The sequence below is a fragment of the Salvelinus namaycush genome, unplaced genomic scaffold (assembly GCF_016432855.1).
Source record: "Salvelinus namaycush isolate Seneca unplaced genomic scaffold, SaNama_1.0 Scaffold765, whole genome shotgun sequence".
In the NCBI taxonomy this organism is placed as follows: Eukaryota; Metazoa; Chordata; class Actinopteri; order Salmoniformes; family Salmonidae; genus Salvelinus; species Salvelinus namaycush.
In genome coordinates this window covers 1-14,280 of record NW_024061492.1, presented here as the reverse complement: position 1 = coordinate 14,280, position 14,280 = coordinate 1, and the positions used below count along the sequence as shown (strand labels likewise).

General features: G+C 45.6%; 1 protein-coding gene across 1 annotated transcript; it reads left to right on the top strand.

The window, feature by feature from the left end:
- Positions 1–212: 212 nt before the first annotated feature.
- On the top strand, positions 213–13,393 carry LOC120042746 (kinesin-associated protein 3-like; the record flags this gene model as incomplete). The annotated part of the gene is made up of 14 exons (XM_038987546.1): positions 213–353; positions 920–1,051; positions 2,016–2,158; positions 2,285–2,337; positions 2,515–2,656; positions 3,572–3,671; positions 4,189–4,313; positions 4,588–4,686; positions 5,263–5,441; positions 6,432–6,594; positions 9,074–9,174; positions 11,756–11,864; positions 11,984–12,096; positions 13,228–13,393. Coding segments are annotated over exons 1-14 (1,666 nt in total), but the record flags the coding sequence as incomplete, so codon positions are not given.
- Between the last annotated feature and the right edge of the window lie 887 nt (positions 13,394–14,280).

Here is a 14,280-nt window from a genome sequence, read left to right as displayed (position 1 = left end):
TGTCATAACAGAGACCGCATGATTGATGTCATGATGTTCCTGCATTAGGTCCCTGGGACAACACTTCTGAACCCATTATACACAGTTCTCCTCCAGACCTACAGATGGCAATAGGGTGCTCTCTGGCCCGCATTTCAACGTTCTATGCATTTTCCGCTTTGCATGCTGGGAAGGGAGTCTCACCCTAGCAACAGCAAAACTATATACGATGAGAGCTCTCAATTGTAGCTAGGTAACCGTTTGACAATTCAGTCGTTTTGTTTAAATTTACAGTGAAAGAAAATTGAATGTGAGTTTTCCATAATTTCCGAAATGGACAAACTGCAGGCAGAAGATGCACGGTACTTGAAAAGGTAACGTTAGCTAGCCAGCTGTGGCTAGAAAACATGCTGATGTTTTGACAATCAGCTGTGACTGAAATGTCAGGTCGTGGCTCATAATGTATTTTGAAATTATTATTATTATTTTTAAATACATACTTGGTGTATTTTGAGTGCATTCTTCACAGGGACAGTTCACATTAATCAACGTTTAAGTAAAAGTGCCGGTTTTAGCCAGCCGGCTAATTTTCAATCGCAATCCCTGAGCAGGTTATTTAAAAAAAATTACAATAACAATACAGACAAACAATGAGCACCTCCAGAGGAACACAGGACAAGCTACAGACATGGAAAGCAGCAATAAACAGCTAGGGATTATGTTCACAAGTCTGATTGGTCTTTAGCCATGTCTTAATGTTTTTTTGTGAAGGTGCGATAGGTGTTGCACTTGTGTGCGTCTGATGGCAGTGTGTTTTGAGGTGTACAAGCTTACTGTCTAGTAGTGTCTAACGATTTGGTGGTTGGAATTGAATGTTGTAAATCAAAACAGGTTTATCATCATCATTATCAATTGCCTGGCCATTTCTCTCTATCCATAGGAAAGTAAAACGGGGGAGTTTGGATGTCCACCCGACAGAGAAAGCCCTCGTTGTTCAGTATGAGGTGGAAGCGACTATCCTCGGCGAAATGGGGGACCCGATGGTTGGAGAACGCAAGGAGTGTCAGAAAATGTAGTTAAGCATGGGTCTAATGTAACGTTAACGAATTACCTACGAAAATTAGATTAGCGTTGAAGTTGTTGTTTTTCCAGTCACTCTCACCTGAACAGTAGTAATGGGTCGTTCGCAAACGAACGGATCTTTTTGGTGAACGTCGGGAACCGAATTACATCGGCGAAAGAGCCGTTCATTTGGCTCCCTGATTTGCATACTGCTTTTTTAGTTTTTCTGTAGATAAATTACAAATTAATTAAATCCTCATTGCATAAACAATAAATAGTGGCTAGAGCGCGTCAAATCTTGTCCACTCTATAAAAAAAAAATCAGTGCGGAACAATAAAACGTACTTTTTTTGGAAGACTATCTAATAATTTGGCCAGGTTAAAATGTATTTGAAATCGCATTTCACGATCAGACATAATGGTAGCCTACATTTTGGTCTTTACATTTTACATTGAAGATTAGCAATTTTTTCATGGTTCTAGATTTTTAAGCATTTTGAACGAAGAACCGTTTGGGAGCCTGCTCTTTTACAAAATAGAGCTAAATGAGCCGGTTCACAGAAAATACTCGAATGCCCATCACTACTGAACAGGTCCAATGGGTTCTTTTATACATACCATGTTCACCACTAAGTAGAGTCCCAGGGGAAACACTGACCAAAATAGTGGTCATTTCCTACCCTGTTACATGATGCTTTAGCTTGATTTTTTTTGGCTTGATCTGTATTTTATAATTTTTTACTTTAGTTTATTTGGTAAATATTTTCTCAACTCTGTCTTGAACTGCACTGCGGTTAAGGGCTTGTAAGTAAGCATTTCACTGTAAGGTCTACACCTGTTGTATTCGGCGCATGTGACAAATAAAGTTTGATTTGATTTTGCCCTAACAAAAGATGAAGTAATTGAAAAGTTATTGGAAATAGCTTTTTTTGTTTCTAAGAAAATTGCTCCAAATATGTATTTTCTATTCACAGCATCCGCCTTAAAAGCTTAAACGCCAACACGGACATTGCCACCCTGGCTCGCAGGGTGGTGGAGGAATGCAGGCTCATTCATCCATCTAAACTTCCAGAGGTGGAACAACTGCTGTTCTACCTGCAGAACCGCAAGAAGCCAGGTAATGGTTACATCATGGTAACGCCTGGTCCTGATAGGCTGCAGTTGCAGGCTGAATGACGCATTACGTAAATACACGTTCATCATGCTGACTAGTGTCTTTGCTGTCCTGTCCTGCACCTCACAGACAAACAAGAGAAACATTCGCCCAGAGACCTCACACCATTTGAGGGGATGGAGGTAAGGAGAGCGTCTTCAAATATCTGTGTGTGTGTGTGTGTGTGTGTGTGACAGTGTGTGTGTGTGACAGTGTGTCTGTGCCTATTTCTTTGTATTTGATACCATGATTCATTGCATTATTTCTGTGTTAATAATCCTCCTCATTCCTCACCCATACTGTATCTGGGTCGTTGTCAGCTGGATGAGGAGGCCAACATCAACAGCATAGATGACTATGTGGAGCTGCTGTATGAAGACATCCCAGAGAAGGTCAGGGGAGCCACCCTCATTCTCCACCTCGCCCGCAACCCTGACAACCTGGAAGAGCTCCTGCAGAATGGTACGCTCCTTCCTTGAGTTCCTTCCTCATCTGTCACAATGGTATGCCCCAGAGTAATCATCTGCTCTATGGACTGGGCATTTTAGAGAATGTCTATGTTCGAGTATTTTCATGAAAGTAATTTTGAGCACTCGAATACTCGCATATAAGCGTGAAACCAGGCTGAAGGCAAAACGTTTGCGGTATGCTATTTGTTGTTCCAATTACTGGTTATACTCGAGTACTTGCACCCATCCCTACTCTGCTCTGCTGGGTGTATGAAAGCTATACAGGCCAGATGCTAGCCAAACTCTAGTGTCATTGGTTGATATAATCTATTCTCTCAGCCAGCAGCCCATCCCATTCATAAGAAAAACACAGCCAAGCCCTTCCTATTCCCTTCCCTGATGACAGAGCTGTTTTCTCTCACAACAGCACAAGGCCATCATCCATTACAACTGTCAGAAGATGGCATGGCTTCATTTGTAACTGTCAATATGCATCACAAGTTCACTTTGTCGTAACGCACCAAGTGGTCAGATGTTGATAATGGTAGAACTGTGAGACCTGGGGTCAGTGAGGAAAGAGGAGAGGGCCAGGGGAAATGGAACAACGTGATATGTGTCTTTACAATGAAGGTCACCCATAGCTCAAAGCCATGTGAGCCTGGAACCCCTTACATTCACCCAGGTTCCTTACCTTAACCTCCCACCCCAACCCCAACCTGACTGTCATCTCTAGTTGACTCTTTCCATCACCCCTACTCCATACTTCCCTTCCCAATCCTAACAGTCTGTCCATTTCCTTCAAATAATCCCTTCTCCACTTCCTCGATCACTTCCCTCTCTCCTTGCCCCCCACCCTATCTCCTACCCCCCCCACACACACACACATACCACGTCTTTCTAACCTGACTGTGTGTCTGCTCCTCGTCAGAAACGGCCCTGGGAGCCCTGGCCAGAGTCCTGAGGGAGGACTGGAAACAGAGCGTTGACATGGCAACTACCATTATCTACGTCTTCTTCTGCTTCTCCAGGTACACAATTCCCTCTCTTTCTTCCCTCTCTTTCTTCCCTCTCTTTCTTCCCTCTCTTTCTTCCCTCTCTCTCTCTCTCGTTCTGACAGAAGTCACATAACTATGACAACATAGACCAAAACCTTTCTTTCCAGCCAGGGGTTTCAGGGAACATTAAAATGACCATTGAAAGGATGATATATAAACTACATGTCAAGAACGATTTGAGTTGTGAGCGGATCTACGCTGTTCTGAAAACTGATAGTCTTTCTTGATCTCGCTCCATGGCAGTGCTATGCTGTTGGGGTTTTACAATGATCTGGTTTGTGTCTGGCTGATTATGAGTAAGAGATACTGTTGGACTCGATGCTTTTAAGGTTTTATTTTGGCACAACTTTTTTTGACTAAGCTCTCAGGTGATGGGATCATTTCAATCTGAGCTCCCGATTGTGGTCCAAATAGGTGTTGCGTGATGATGAACGATGTGCACTTTTGAATAAGTGGAAGCCTTGTAAACCTTTCCTCTTCCCATCCCCAGTTTCTCCCAGTTTCATGGGCTAGTGACCCACTATAAGATCGGAGCCCTCTGTATGAACATCACTGAACATGAGCTGAAGAGGTACGACCTCTGGCAGGATGAACTGCAGAAGAAGAAGAAGGCTTATATCCTTCAGCTAAGGTCAAAGGTCACATGAATGATGTTACAATACCTTGCTGCTTCACAGAGGGTCAACACCTCAGGGTCTCTGCTGTCCTCAGTGTTGGCATATCTCTTAATTTTAATCATAATGTCACAGTATAGAAGGAAAGGCAATGAATTGTTGTTATTTTTTGGATGTTGTAATAGACTGATATAAAACATGTGACTATATCAGTTCTCTGTGGTGTGTTGATTGGATCAGTGTAGCAGCAGTACTCCTTCCTTGACTGTTTTCACATGAAGAGGACCCTGACAACCAGAATGTGAAGAAGGAACATGAGAAAGCCTTAAAGAAATACCAGGGCCTCCTGAGCAAGCAGGAGCAGCTTCTACGAGGTACAGTAAAAGTGGTACATTACCATGCCTAGCAGAAGGCCAGTGATGTGTTGAGCAGAAGGCCAGTGATGTGTTGAGCAGAAGGCCAGTGATGTGTTGAGCAGAAGGCCAGTGATGTGTTGAGCAGCACTGTTAGTGCTTGATAATGCAATGATGTAATAAGCAATAATATTACAATTAATAACATAGTGATTACATTGCATTGTATATTTTGTATATCAGTTATTACATGGTAATAACATGGTGATAACATGACAATATTACATAGTATAACTTCTTTTTACATTTATTATTATGGTAATAACATGGTGATTACATGACAGTATTACATAGTATTTTACATATATTTTTACATTTATTATTATGATAATAACATGGTGATTACGTGATAGTATTACATAGTATTCTACATATTTTTTACATGTATTATTATGTGATAACATGGTGATTACATTACAAAGTATTACACAGTATATTATTATTAAAAAAAATGTTTGCATTGGTTATAACATAGTAATAACAGGTTAGAGCAATATCTAATTCTCAAGTCCCAAGTCCTCTCCCTGTGCTCCCCAGTGGCTCTGTACCTGTTGTTAAACCTGGCTGAGGACACACGTACAGAGCTGAAAATGAGGAACAAGAACATCGTCCACATGCTGGTGAAGACCCTGGACCGGGAGGACGAGGAGCTACTGGTGCTCGTGGTCTCCTTCCTCAAGAAACTCAGCATCTTCCTGGAGAACAAGAATGACATGGTGAGGGAGGGAGGGAGGGAGGGAGAGGGGGATATGGAGGGGGATAGAGGGATGGAGAGGGGGAGGGATGCAAGGATGAAGGAGGAGAAAAAAAGGCCAGGAGTCTCAACATGGTGAGGAAAATACATAAAAAGTCGCAGGTCCTCCGATTGAGGTAATCTCTAATGGTTTACATTTTGTTAGGGTAAGAGTTATTTTTTTAATGTCTTCTAGTCCAGACTTTAGTGATCACTGCTCTATGTCCTACTGTAATGCAGTTCCTCCTGGATCTGATCTCAGCCAGTTGGTGTGCCTTTATCAAGCCAGGCTGAGTTAGGATTGTATTGAACACCAGATAACAGTTGGTGTGCCTTTGTCAAGCCAGGCTGAGTTAGGATTGTATTGAACACCAGATAACAGTTGGTGTGCCTTTATCAAGCCAGGCTGAGTTAGGATTGTATTGAACACCAGATAACAGTTGTAAGATAGTGAAAGGAACTACAGTTGATTACGTGCAGACTGTATTTGTAATTGTGGGGATTTCCTTGTGAACACAGTAGCAGTGTACTTGGGACACACACACACACACACACACACACACACACACACACACACACACACACACACACACACACACACACACACACACACACACACACACACACACACACACACCTCTTCCACTGTGCAGGTATATGGATTGCTCTACTTTCTTGGTACGTTTTAGACATGTCCTTGATGCACCATCTCAACACCTCCACCTGCCTGTAAACACTGTGTGTCTACGCTGCTTTCTCTTGGCATTCTGACTGTTACAAATCCATTGAATTCATTTCAAGTTATTAATTGAAGGAACTCAGTTCAAATGAAACTGACCCCAACACGGGTGAAGTCTGATGAAGTCCAATATGGTGAAAGAAGGATTGTGGGATTGGTTATTGAAGTAGGGTGTGTAGAGGTGTACTTTCTACCGGGATGTGTTGAGTAACTAGGCTTTTCCCTGGTGTTCAGGCAGAGACGTATGCGGTGGAGAAGCTGGCCAGGCTGCTGGCCTGTGATCATGAGAACCTACTGAACACTACCCTGCGTCTGCTCCTCAACCTCTCCTTTGACACAGGCCTCCGCAGCCAGATGGTTCAGTCTGGACTCATCCACAAACTCTCCTTAATGCTAGGTACTGACAGACACAACTCCCTGTGTGTGTGTATGTGTGTGTTTGAGAGTGTGTGTGTGTGTGCGTTTCAGTATGTCTAAGTAAGTGTGTGTCAGTGTGTGCAGGTGCAGGCTGTTTTAAAGCTGTGGACACAGCGAGGCTGGTTCTGGCTCTGGTGGCCATTAGAAAAATTACTTCCTGAAACAAGATCCAGTGTGTGATTGGTGCGTTAGCTCATCCAGGGGGTCATGTGGCACGGCTGGGAGCATCTGTGATGGGCCCTTTGAAGCCTCTCCAGGGAGGGTCGGGTAACTTGCATAATTAATATAATATATTTGTTAGAATAACACTCTGGGCCCCAGCATAAATGTTGTTTTTGTAGGAGCCGGTCGGAGAGGCTGAGGAGGGGTCTACAGAGATTTGGGAGGGATTTTTTTCTTTTCTTTTAGAATGAGACATGTGCGCGCGCACCTACGCATACACACATCATGTAGAGGCGCACGTCCTGTCCACACTTAGGCTAAACATAGCTGAATATATCTCATTTTCAGTGGAGGCTGCTGAGGGGAGAACGGCTCATAATAATGTCTGAAACGGAATGAATGGAATGGCATCAAACACATGGAAACCATGGAAACCATGTGTTTGTTGTATTTAATACCGTTCCACTCATTCCGCTCCAGTCAATACCACGAGTTCGTCCTCCTCAATTAAGATGCCACCAACCTCCTGTGCTGATTTTAGAGAGCGTGTGTCTGTGTGTGCGTTTGTAAGATTCACTCTTTCCCATTGCTATTACACTTTTGTCTATTCTTGACTTTTAGTGTGTGTGTGATTTCAAACTCAGATGAATAGAGGCCTTATTAATCATCCTCTAGCCTCTGTGATGTGGTGTCCTTTCCTCTGTGTTTGTGTCCAGAGATGCCCCTCTTATCTCCAGAGAGATAAGCGTTCCTCTCTGTTCTGATCTGCTGTGAGGGTGTGAGGTGACGTCTGCCATCCCTCTGATCCCTGTCCCATCAGCCCCCACTAGGGTTTCCCAACCTGGGCTGATAAGATGAAAGGGAAAAGTGTGGGTTACTCCTCCTCTTCACCTTCCTCCTGATCCCTCCATCTCAACCAGGATTTAGGACCAACTACGACATCTCAATCCTTTCAACCCTTCACCTGACCACTGGCTCTTTGTTGTTGACGTGACTATCTGTCATGGGTGCTGCTGAAGTACCCCGTTTTACAGTAAAGAAAATACTCCTCATTTATTCCAGAATCATTCCATTACACTGAATGGCTATTGCAGGGACATTTTCTTTATGGGTTTTTTCTTTGAAGATTGAACCAGTATTCTTATTTACTCAATAAATTGTACTAACAACAATAGTATACTGTCCACACAACTGCCCCAGAGACCACTAATGCATGGCGGTGTGATTTTATCAAGGTTGAGTGGTTTTAAATCAGAACAGGGTGTAATTGGAGTTTAGCTCTCCCACTAACTGCCCCTGAACACTCTAGATAATTCTTAACAGCTCCCCACTCTTTCTTTCACTGGGGCTCTAGTGGTGTTTTGAACATTTTAATGGGGTCTCTCTCTTTCCCCATAAAGGATCCTCCATGTTTTTACCGGTGTAGTGAGGGAGTTTGCCAGGTCAGATGAGTGTGAGTGTGTCTTGTGTGCACGCTCATGTGAGTGTGTTTAGGTATAGGTTGAGGGCTCCACTAATGAGAAGCACATGTTTGTGCCAATCGTGGCACTGCAAGGGCCTGAGCAGCGTAGCTTTATTAAAGGCAGTAAAATTGATGCTTCCTCCTGTTTTCCCAATGAAACCTCCAAGCCGTCTCTTTTCCCTTGTTTCCAGGAGTTCAGTGAGCCCATCTGGTTCCAGTAGGCTGCCTCCCCTGCATGATCCCTGACCACGGCTTAGGACCAGTTAGTACTGGACTGGGTTGCTCTGCTCTGTCAGATCAGTGGTCTTGCTGAGGCCCATCACCATCGCTAGTTCTGTTCTGACTCAATGTGGTCGGCCCCTCTACCTCCACAGACCAGTCTTAAAACTACTTAGGTCCTCAGACGTTTCAGTGACTCCATGGTGTTAGTTAGCTGCCTCCCCTGCATTCGCCCTGCAGTGGTTTGGGTCAAACTCCTAAACACTCTGAGAGAGCAGATCTACCTGACAGTTTAACACAGAGTCAGAGCCACGTCCCTCAGACGGCTGTAAAATAACCTCCTATAAACCTGCAATAAGAAAATGTTTTCATTGTCTTTGCATAGCTAGCTTTTCTACTACTAAACCATATCGTTTTAGAGTGGTGGTTAACTGTATGTTACTTAACCTGTATTGTAGTGGACGTGTGTGTCACACACTAGTCTCGTCCCATGAAGCAGAATGTAAGTGTACAGCTCCTCATTCATTTATTCATTCACCTCTGTCTCTCTCTCTGTCTATGTCTGTCTGTCTCTGTCTCTGTGCTTCTCTTCTCTCTCTCTCTGTTTATGTTCCAGCTGACGAGAAGCAGGGACAGCTGTGTATGTACATTCTGTACCACATCAGTGTGGATGACCGATTCAAGTCCATGTTTGCCTACACAGACTGCATACCACAGGTAAGACTGGGTAATGTACACCCAGGGGCCAGGGCTGCAGACCAGACAGCATTAGCATCGAGGCTAACAGCCCTGGAATTATTCATGAGAGAGAGAGGGAGGGGCGGAGAGGGATGGAAAGAAGGAGAGGGATAGATGGAGAGCCGGGGATGGATGGACAGAGGGGAGGATGGACAGAGAAAAAGAGAGCTTGTGAGAGTGGGAGGAATGGAGAGAGAAAGAGCGGGATGGAGAGATAGGGGGACGCGCTACATCTGCACCCAAACACCGGAGGACAGCTGACCAGCCTTCACTCTCACTGTGATGAAAGCTCCATTTATTCATACCATTTTTTTATTTTTACTAATTGGAGCGCTGTATCTAGAAAATTGATTTTGAGTGTTCAAGATTTGAGTGTTGTCAGAATGGAATTGAGGCGATGTCATATTGATTACGTTTTGTCTGAATTCCTGTCAGTCTTTTATAGATTATTTAAATGTTTATTCTGTTTGTGTTGTAAGATTGGGTGTAAATGCGGGCCAGATGCTCATAAACAGGGTTGTTTGTGTAGTGGGTCGTGTCGCCAGTAGATCTGCCCTGCGGGGTCGGAGTGTCAGAAAGGATGCTGGGTAGCAGCATGACCGGAAATAGACCTTTGACCCCAGGCCCTCTAATCCCCTCCCCTCTAGGGATGGTCTTGACCCCCTCTACTCTCCATCTTCCCTCTCTCTCTCTGGACAGGCTTCCTCATCAAGCTACCTATTTTTTGTCCTTGCTCTTTGGCCAGTTCAACATATCCTTCCCTCCCCTACTCCTTTTCCTTTCTCTCCTTCTCTTCCCTACCAGGCAGGCCTGACCCAGCTCTTCTCCTCTACACCAGGCAGGCCTGACCCAGGCCCAGGGAGGAAAGGTAGAGAGGAGAAGAGTGGGGGTGGAGGGCAGTGAGGGCAGTGAGGGGTTAGATAGGGAGGGGTGGAGGGCAGTGAGGGGTTAGATTGTGAGGGGTAGAGGGCAGTGAGAGGTTAGATAGTGAGGGGTGGAGGGCAGTGAGGGGTTAGATAGGTAGGGGTAGAGGGCAGTGAGAGGTTAGATAGTGAGGGGTGGAGGGCAGTGAGGGGTTAGATAGGTAGGGGTGGAGGGCAGTGAGGGGTTAGATAGTGAGGGGTGGAGGGCTGTGAGGGGTTAGATAGGTAGGGGTGGAGGGCAGTGAGGGGTTAGATAGGGAGGGGTGTAGGGCAGTGAGGGGTTAGATAGGGAGGGGTGGAGGGCAGTGAGGGGTTAGATAGGGAGGGGTGGAGGGCAGTGAGGGGTTAGATAGGGAGGGGTAGAGGGCAGTGAGGGGTAGAGGGCAGTGAGGGATTAGATCATGAGGGGTGGAGGGCAGTGAGGGGTTAGATAGTGAGGGGTGGAGGGCAGTGAGGGGTTAGATAGTGAAGGTAGAGGGCAGTGAGGGATTAGATCATGAGGGGTGGAGGGCAGTGAGGGATTAGATCATGAGGGGTGGAGGGCAGTGAGGGGTTAGATAGTGGGGGTGGAGGGCAGTGAGGGGGGGAGGGCAGTGAGGGGTTAGATGGTGGAGGTGGAGGGCAGTGAGGGGTTAGATAGTGAGGGTGGAGGGCAGTGAGGGGTTAGATAGTGGGGGTGGAGGGCAGTGAGGGGTTAGATAGTGGGGGTGGAGGGCAGTGAGGGATTAGATAGTGGGGGTGGAGGGCAGTGAGGGGTTAGATAGTGGGGGTGGAGGGCAGTGAGGGGTTAGATAGTGAGGGTGGAGGGCAGTGAGGGGTTAGATAGTGAGGGTGTGCTGTGTAGTATGGCGCTAGGCCTCCTCTGGCTGTGCTGTGGTAAATAAGCAGAGGCAGGTGCCAGAGAGTCTAGACGGGGCTGATTTGGGGTCCAGGGCCCCTGGTATGTGATACCCGACTCGGGGCCTGTGTGTGTGTGTGTGTGTGATTGCACACTGCTGACTCCTCACAGGGAGCGGGCCTGCAGTGCCCCTGCTTAAAGCCTTTCCTGTTTAATGTTAAATCAGAGAAGGAGAGCTGGGAGACGGGGAGCAGAGGGCAGGGGCTGTGGGCGACTCGTTTTTGAACCTGTGCCCGCCCAAAGTTGACCTCCAAGGCCGTTTCCTGGTGGCCACTCCCCCTCACTCTCTCCCCCTCCCTCTCTCCATCTCTCTCCCCCTCCCTCTCTACATCTCTCTCTTGCTCTATCTCTCTCTCCTCATTGTCTGTTTGCTAGCCCTTTAAGGTTTCTCCTCCGGGGTCTAGACAGGCACAGACCTGATTAGACAGCAACGAGTGTACTGTACCTCTACCTTTCTGCTCACCTCAGGGAAGGGCTGCCTGTTCCCGTACTCTGCGGTTAACCCAACTTGTGTCACCATGGCGACCCACTAAATGACTGTATGGAAACTATGGAGACCAGTGTCCTCAACATGGTGATGATGTGATTCATCCACTCAGCCAATGATGTCGCCAAGCAAACATCCATACACAAACAGTAGAGAGAAAGGCTTGGGAACAGACACACCCATAACACACTGACTGACTGCTGGCCAACTATATTGATTGATGATGAATTGGTATTGATGATTGATTGACAGTTGATGAAGATGCTGTTTGAGTGTGGTGAGAGCCACATGGAACCTGAGCTCATCTCCTTCTGCATCAACCTGGCAGCCAACAAGAGGAACGCACAGGTCATCTGTGAAGGTACAACACACACACACACACACACACACACACACACACACACACACACACACACACACACACACACACACACACACACACACACACACACACTCCTAATGCTGTTCTCCTGTGCCTAGGTAATGGTCTGAAGATGCTGATGAAGAGGGGTCTGAAGTTAAAGGATGTTCTTATCATGAAGATGATCAGGAACTTGTCACAACATGACGGACCCACCAAGAACCTCTTCATAGTGAGTACTAAACTTACTCACACTCTTAACACTGATGAGCTTCAACATGCTTAGTATGGATATAGACAGGCTCACATGATCTGTGTTCTTATGCTAGTTACTGAATCCATAGCTACGTGTGTTCTTATGCTAGTTACTGAATCCATAGCTACGTGTGTTCTAATGCTAGTTACTGAATCCATAGCTACGTGTGTTCTTATGCTAGTCACTGAATCCATAGCTACGTGTGTTCTTGTGCTAGTTACTGAATCCATAGCTACGTGTGTTCTTATGCTAGTTACTGAATCCATAGCAACGTGTGTTCTTATGCTAGTTACTGAATCCATAGCTACGTGTGTTCTAATGCTAGTTACTGAATCCATAGCTACGTGTGTTCTTATGCTAGTTACTGAATCCATAGCTACGTGTGTTCTTATGCTAGTTACTGAATCCATAGCTATGTGTGTTCTTATGCTAGTTACTGAATCCATAGCTACGTGTGTTCTTATGCTAGTTACTGAATCCATAGCTATGTGTGTTCTTATGCTAGTTACTGAATCCATAGCTACGTGTGTTCTAATGCTAGTTACTGAATCCATAGCTACGTGTGTTCTTATGCTAGTCACTGAATCCATAGCTACGTGTGTTCTTATGCTAGTCACTGAATCCATAGCTACGTGTGTTCTTATGCTAGTTACTGAATCCATAGCTACGTGTGTTCTTATGCTAGTTACTGAATCCATAGCTACGTGTGTTCTTATGCTAGTCACTGAATCCATAGCTACGTGTGTTCTTATGCTAGTTACTGAATCCATAGCTACGTGTGTTCTAATGCTAGTTACTGAATCCATAGCTACGTGTGTTCTAATGCTAGTTACTGAATCCATAGCTACGTGTGTTCTAATGCTAGTTACTGAATCCATAGCAACGTGTGTTCTTATGCTAGTTACTGAATCCATAGCTACGTGTGTTCTTATGCTAGTTACTGAATCCATAGCAACGTGTGTTCTTATGCTAGTTACTGAATCCATAGCTACGTGTGTTCTTATGCTAGTTACTGAATCCATAGCTACACTATTAGAACAAACATTGTAGTGCTGAACCCTGCCCTGTGTCTCTATAGTAACCAACCCCCTTCTTGTACCTCATAAGGACTATGTGGGTGACCTAGCGGCTCAGATGGGAGCCGAGGAGAGGGAGGAGTATGTGATGGAGTGTCTGGGGACTCTGGCTAACCTCACCATCCCTGACCTTGACTGGGAACTGGTGCTGAAGGAGTACAACCTGGTGCCGTACCTCAAAGACCACCTCAATCCAGGTAGGCCTCAAAGACCACCTCAATCCAGGTAGGCCTCAAAGACTACCTCAATCCAGGTAGGCCTCAAAGACTGCTTCAAACCATGGAGGGAGGTGAGGCAGAGAGGGGGACAAAAGGTGGGGGGGGGCTGATGCTGTAACTTACAGGTGCATTCACCCTGATGAACTTGAGAAAGATGACAAGATGGTGCCAACAGACATGGTTGCCCTGTTTCTAGCTCCTAGACAACTTTGCACAAACTTTTTATTTGTGTTATTTCTTAAATTAATTGCTCAGAATGTTTCTTGTATTATTACCTACAACCGGAAATAACTTTGGGATATTAGATCAGCGGTCACTCACCAGAATTTCAACCAGAAGTTCTAATTTCCTGAATTGAATCCTTTGTTTGAACTTCTGAGGCAATTCCGTTCATGCCAGGGGCTGCTCCAAGTCGCCGTCGCCGGAAAAGAGGAACAAGGAGTGGGTTCATAGTGAGACTCAGGAAGCATGCATACCATCCACCGCTTCCGAGTATATTACGCACTAACGCTCAGTCCCTGGACAATAAAGTAAACAAGCTTAGGGTGAGGATCTCCTTCCAGAGAGACATCAGGAACTGTTACATACTCTGTTTTACGGAATCATGGCTCTCTCCGGATATGCTGTCCTCGTCCATTCAGCCAGCGGGGTTTTCCATATATCGCACGGACAGGAAGAAAGAACTCTCAGAGAAAAAGAAAGGTAGAGGTGTATGTTTCCAGCCACGTTTTGGACTCTGACGCCTTGCTGCCGGACGAGCTAAAAACAAGAGGAATACCTATGTAAGAATCCTGTTCATCGACTACAGCTCAGCCTTCAACACCATAATGCCCTCCAAGCTCATCACTAAGCTCAGAGCCCTGGCT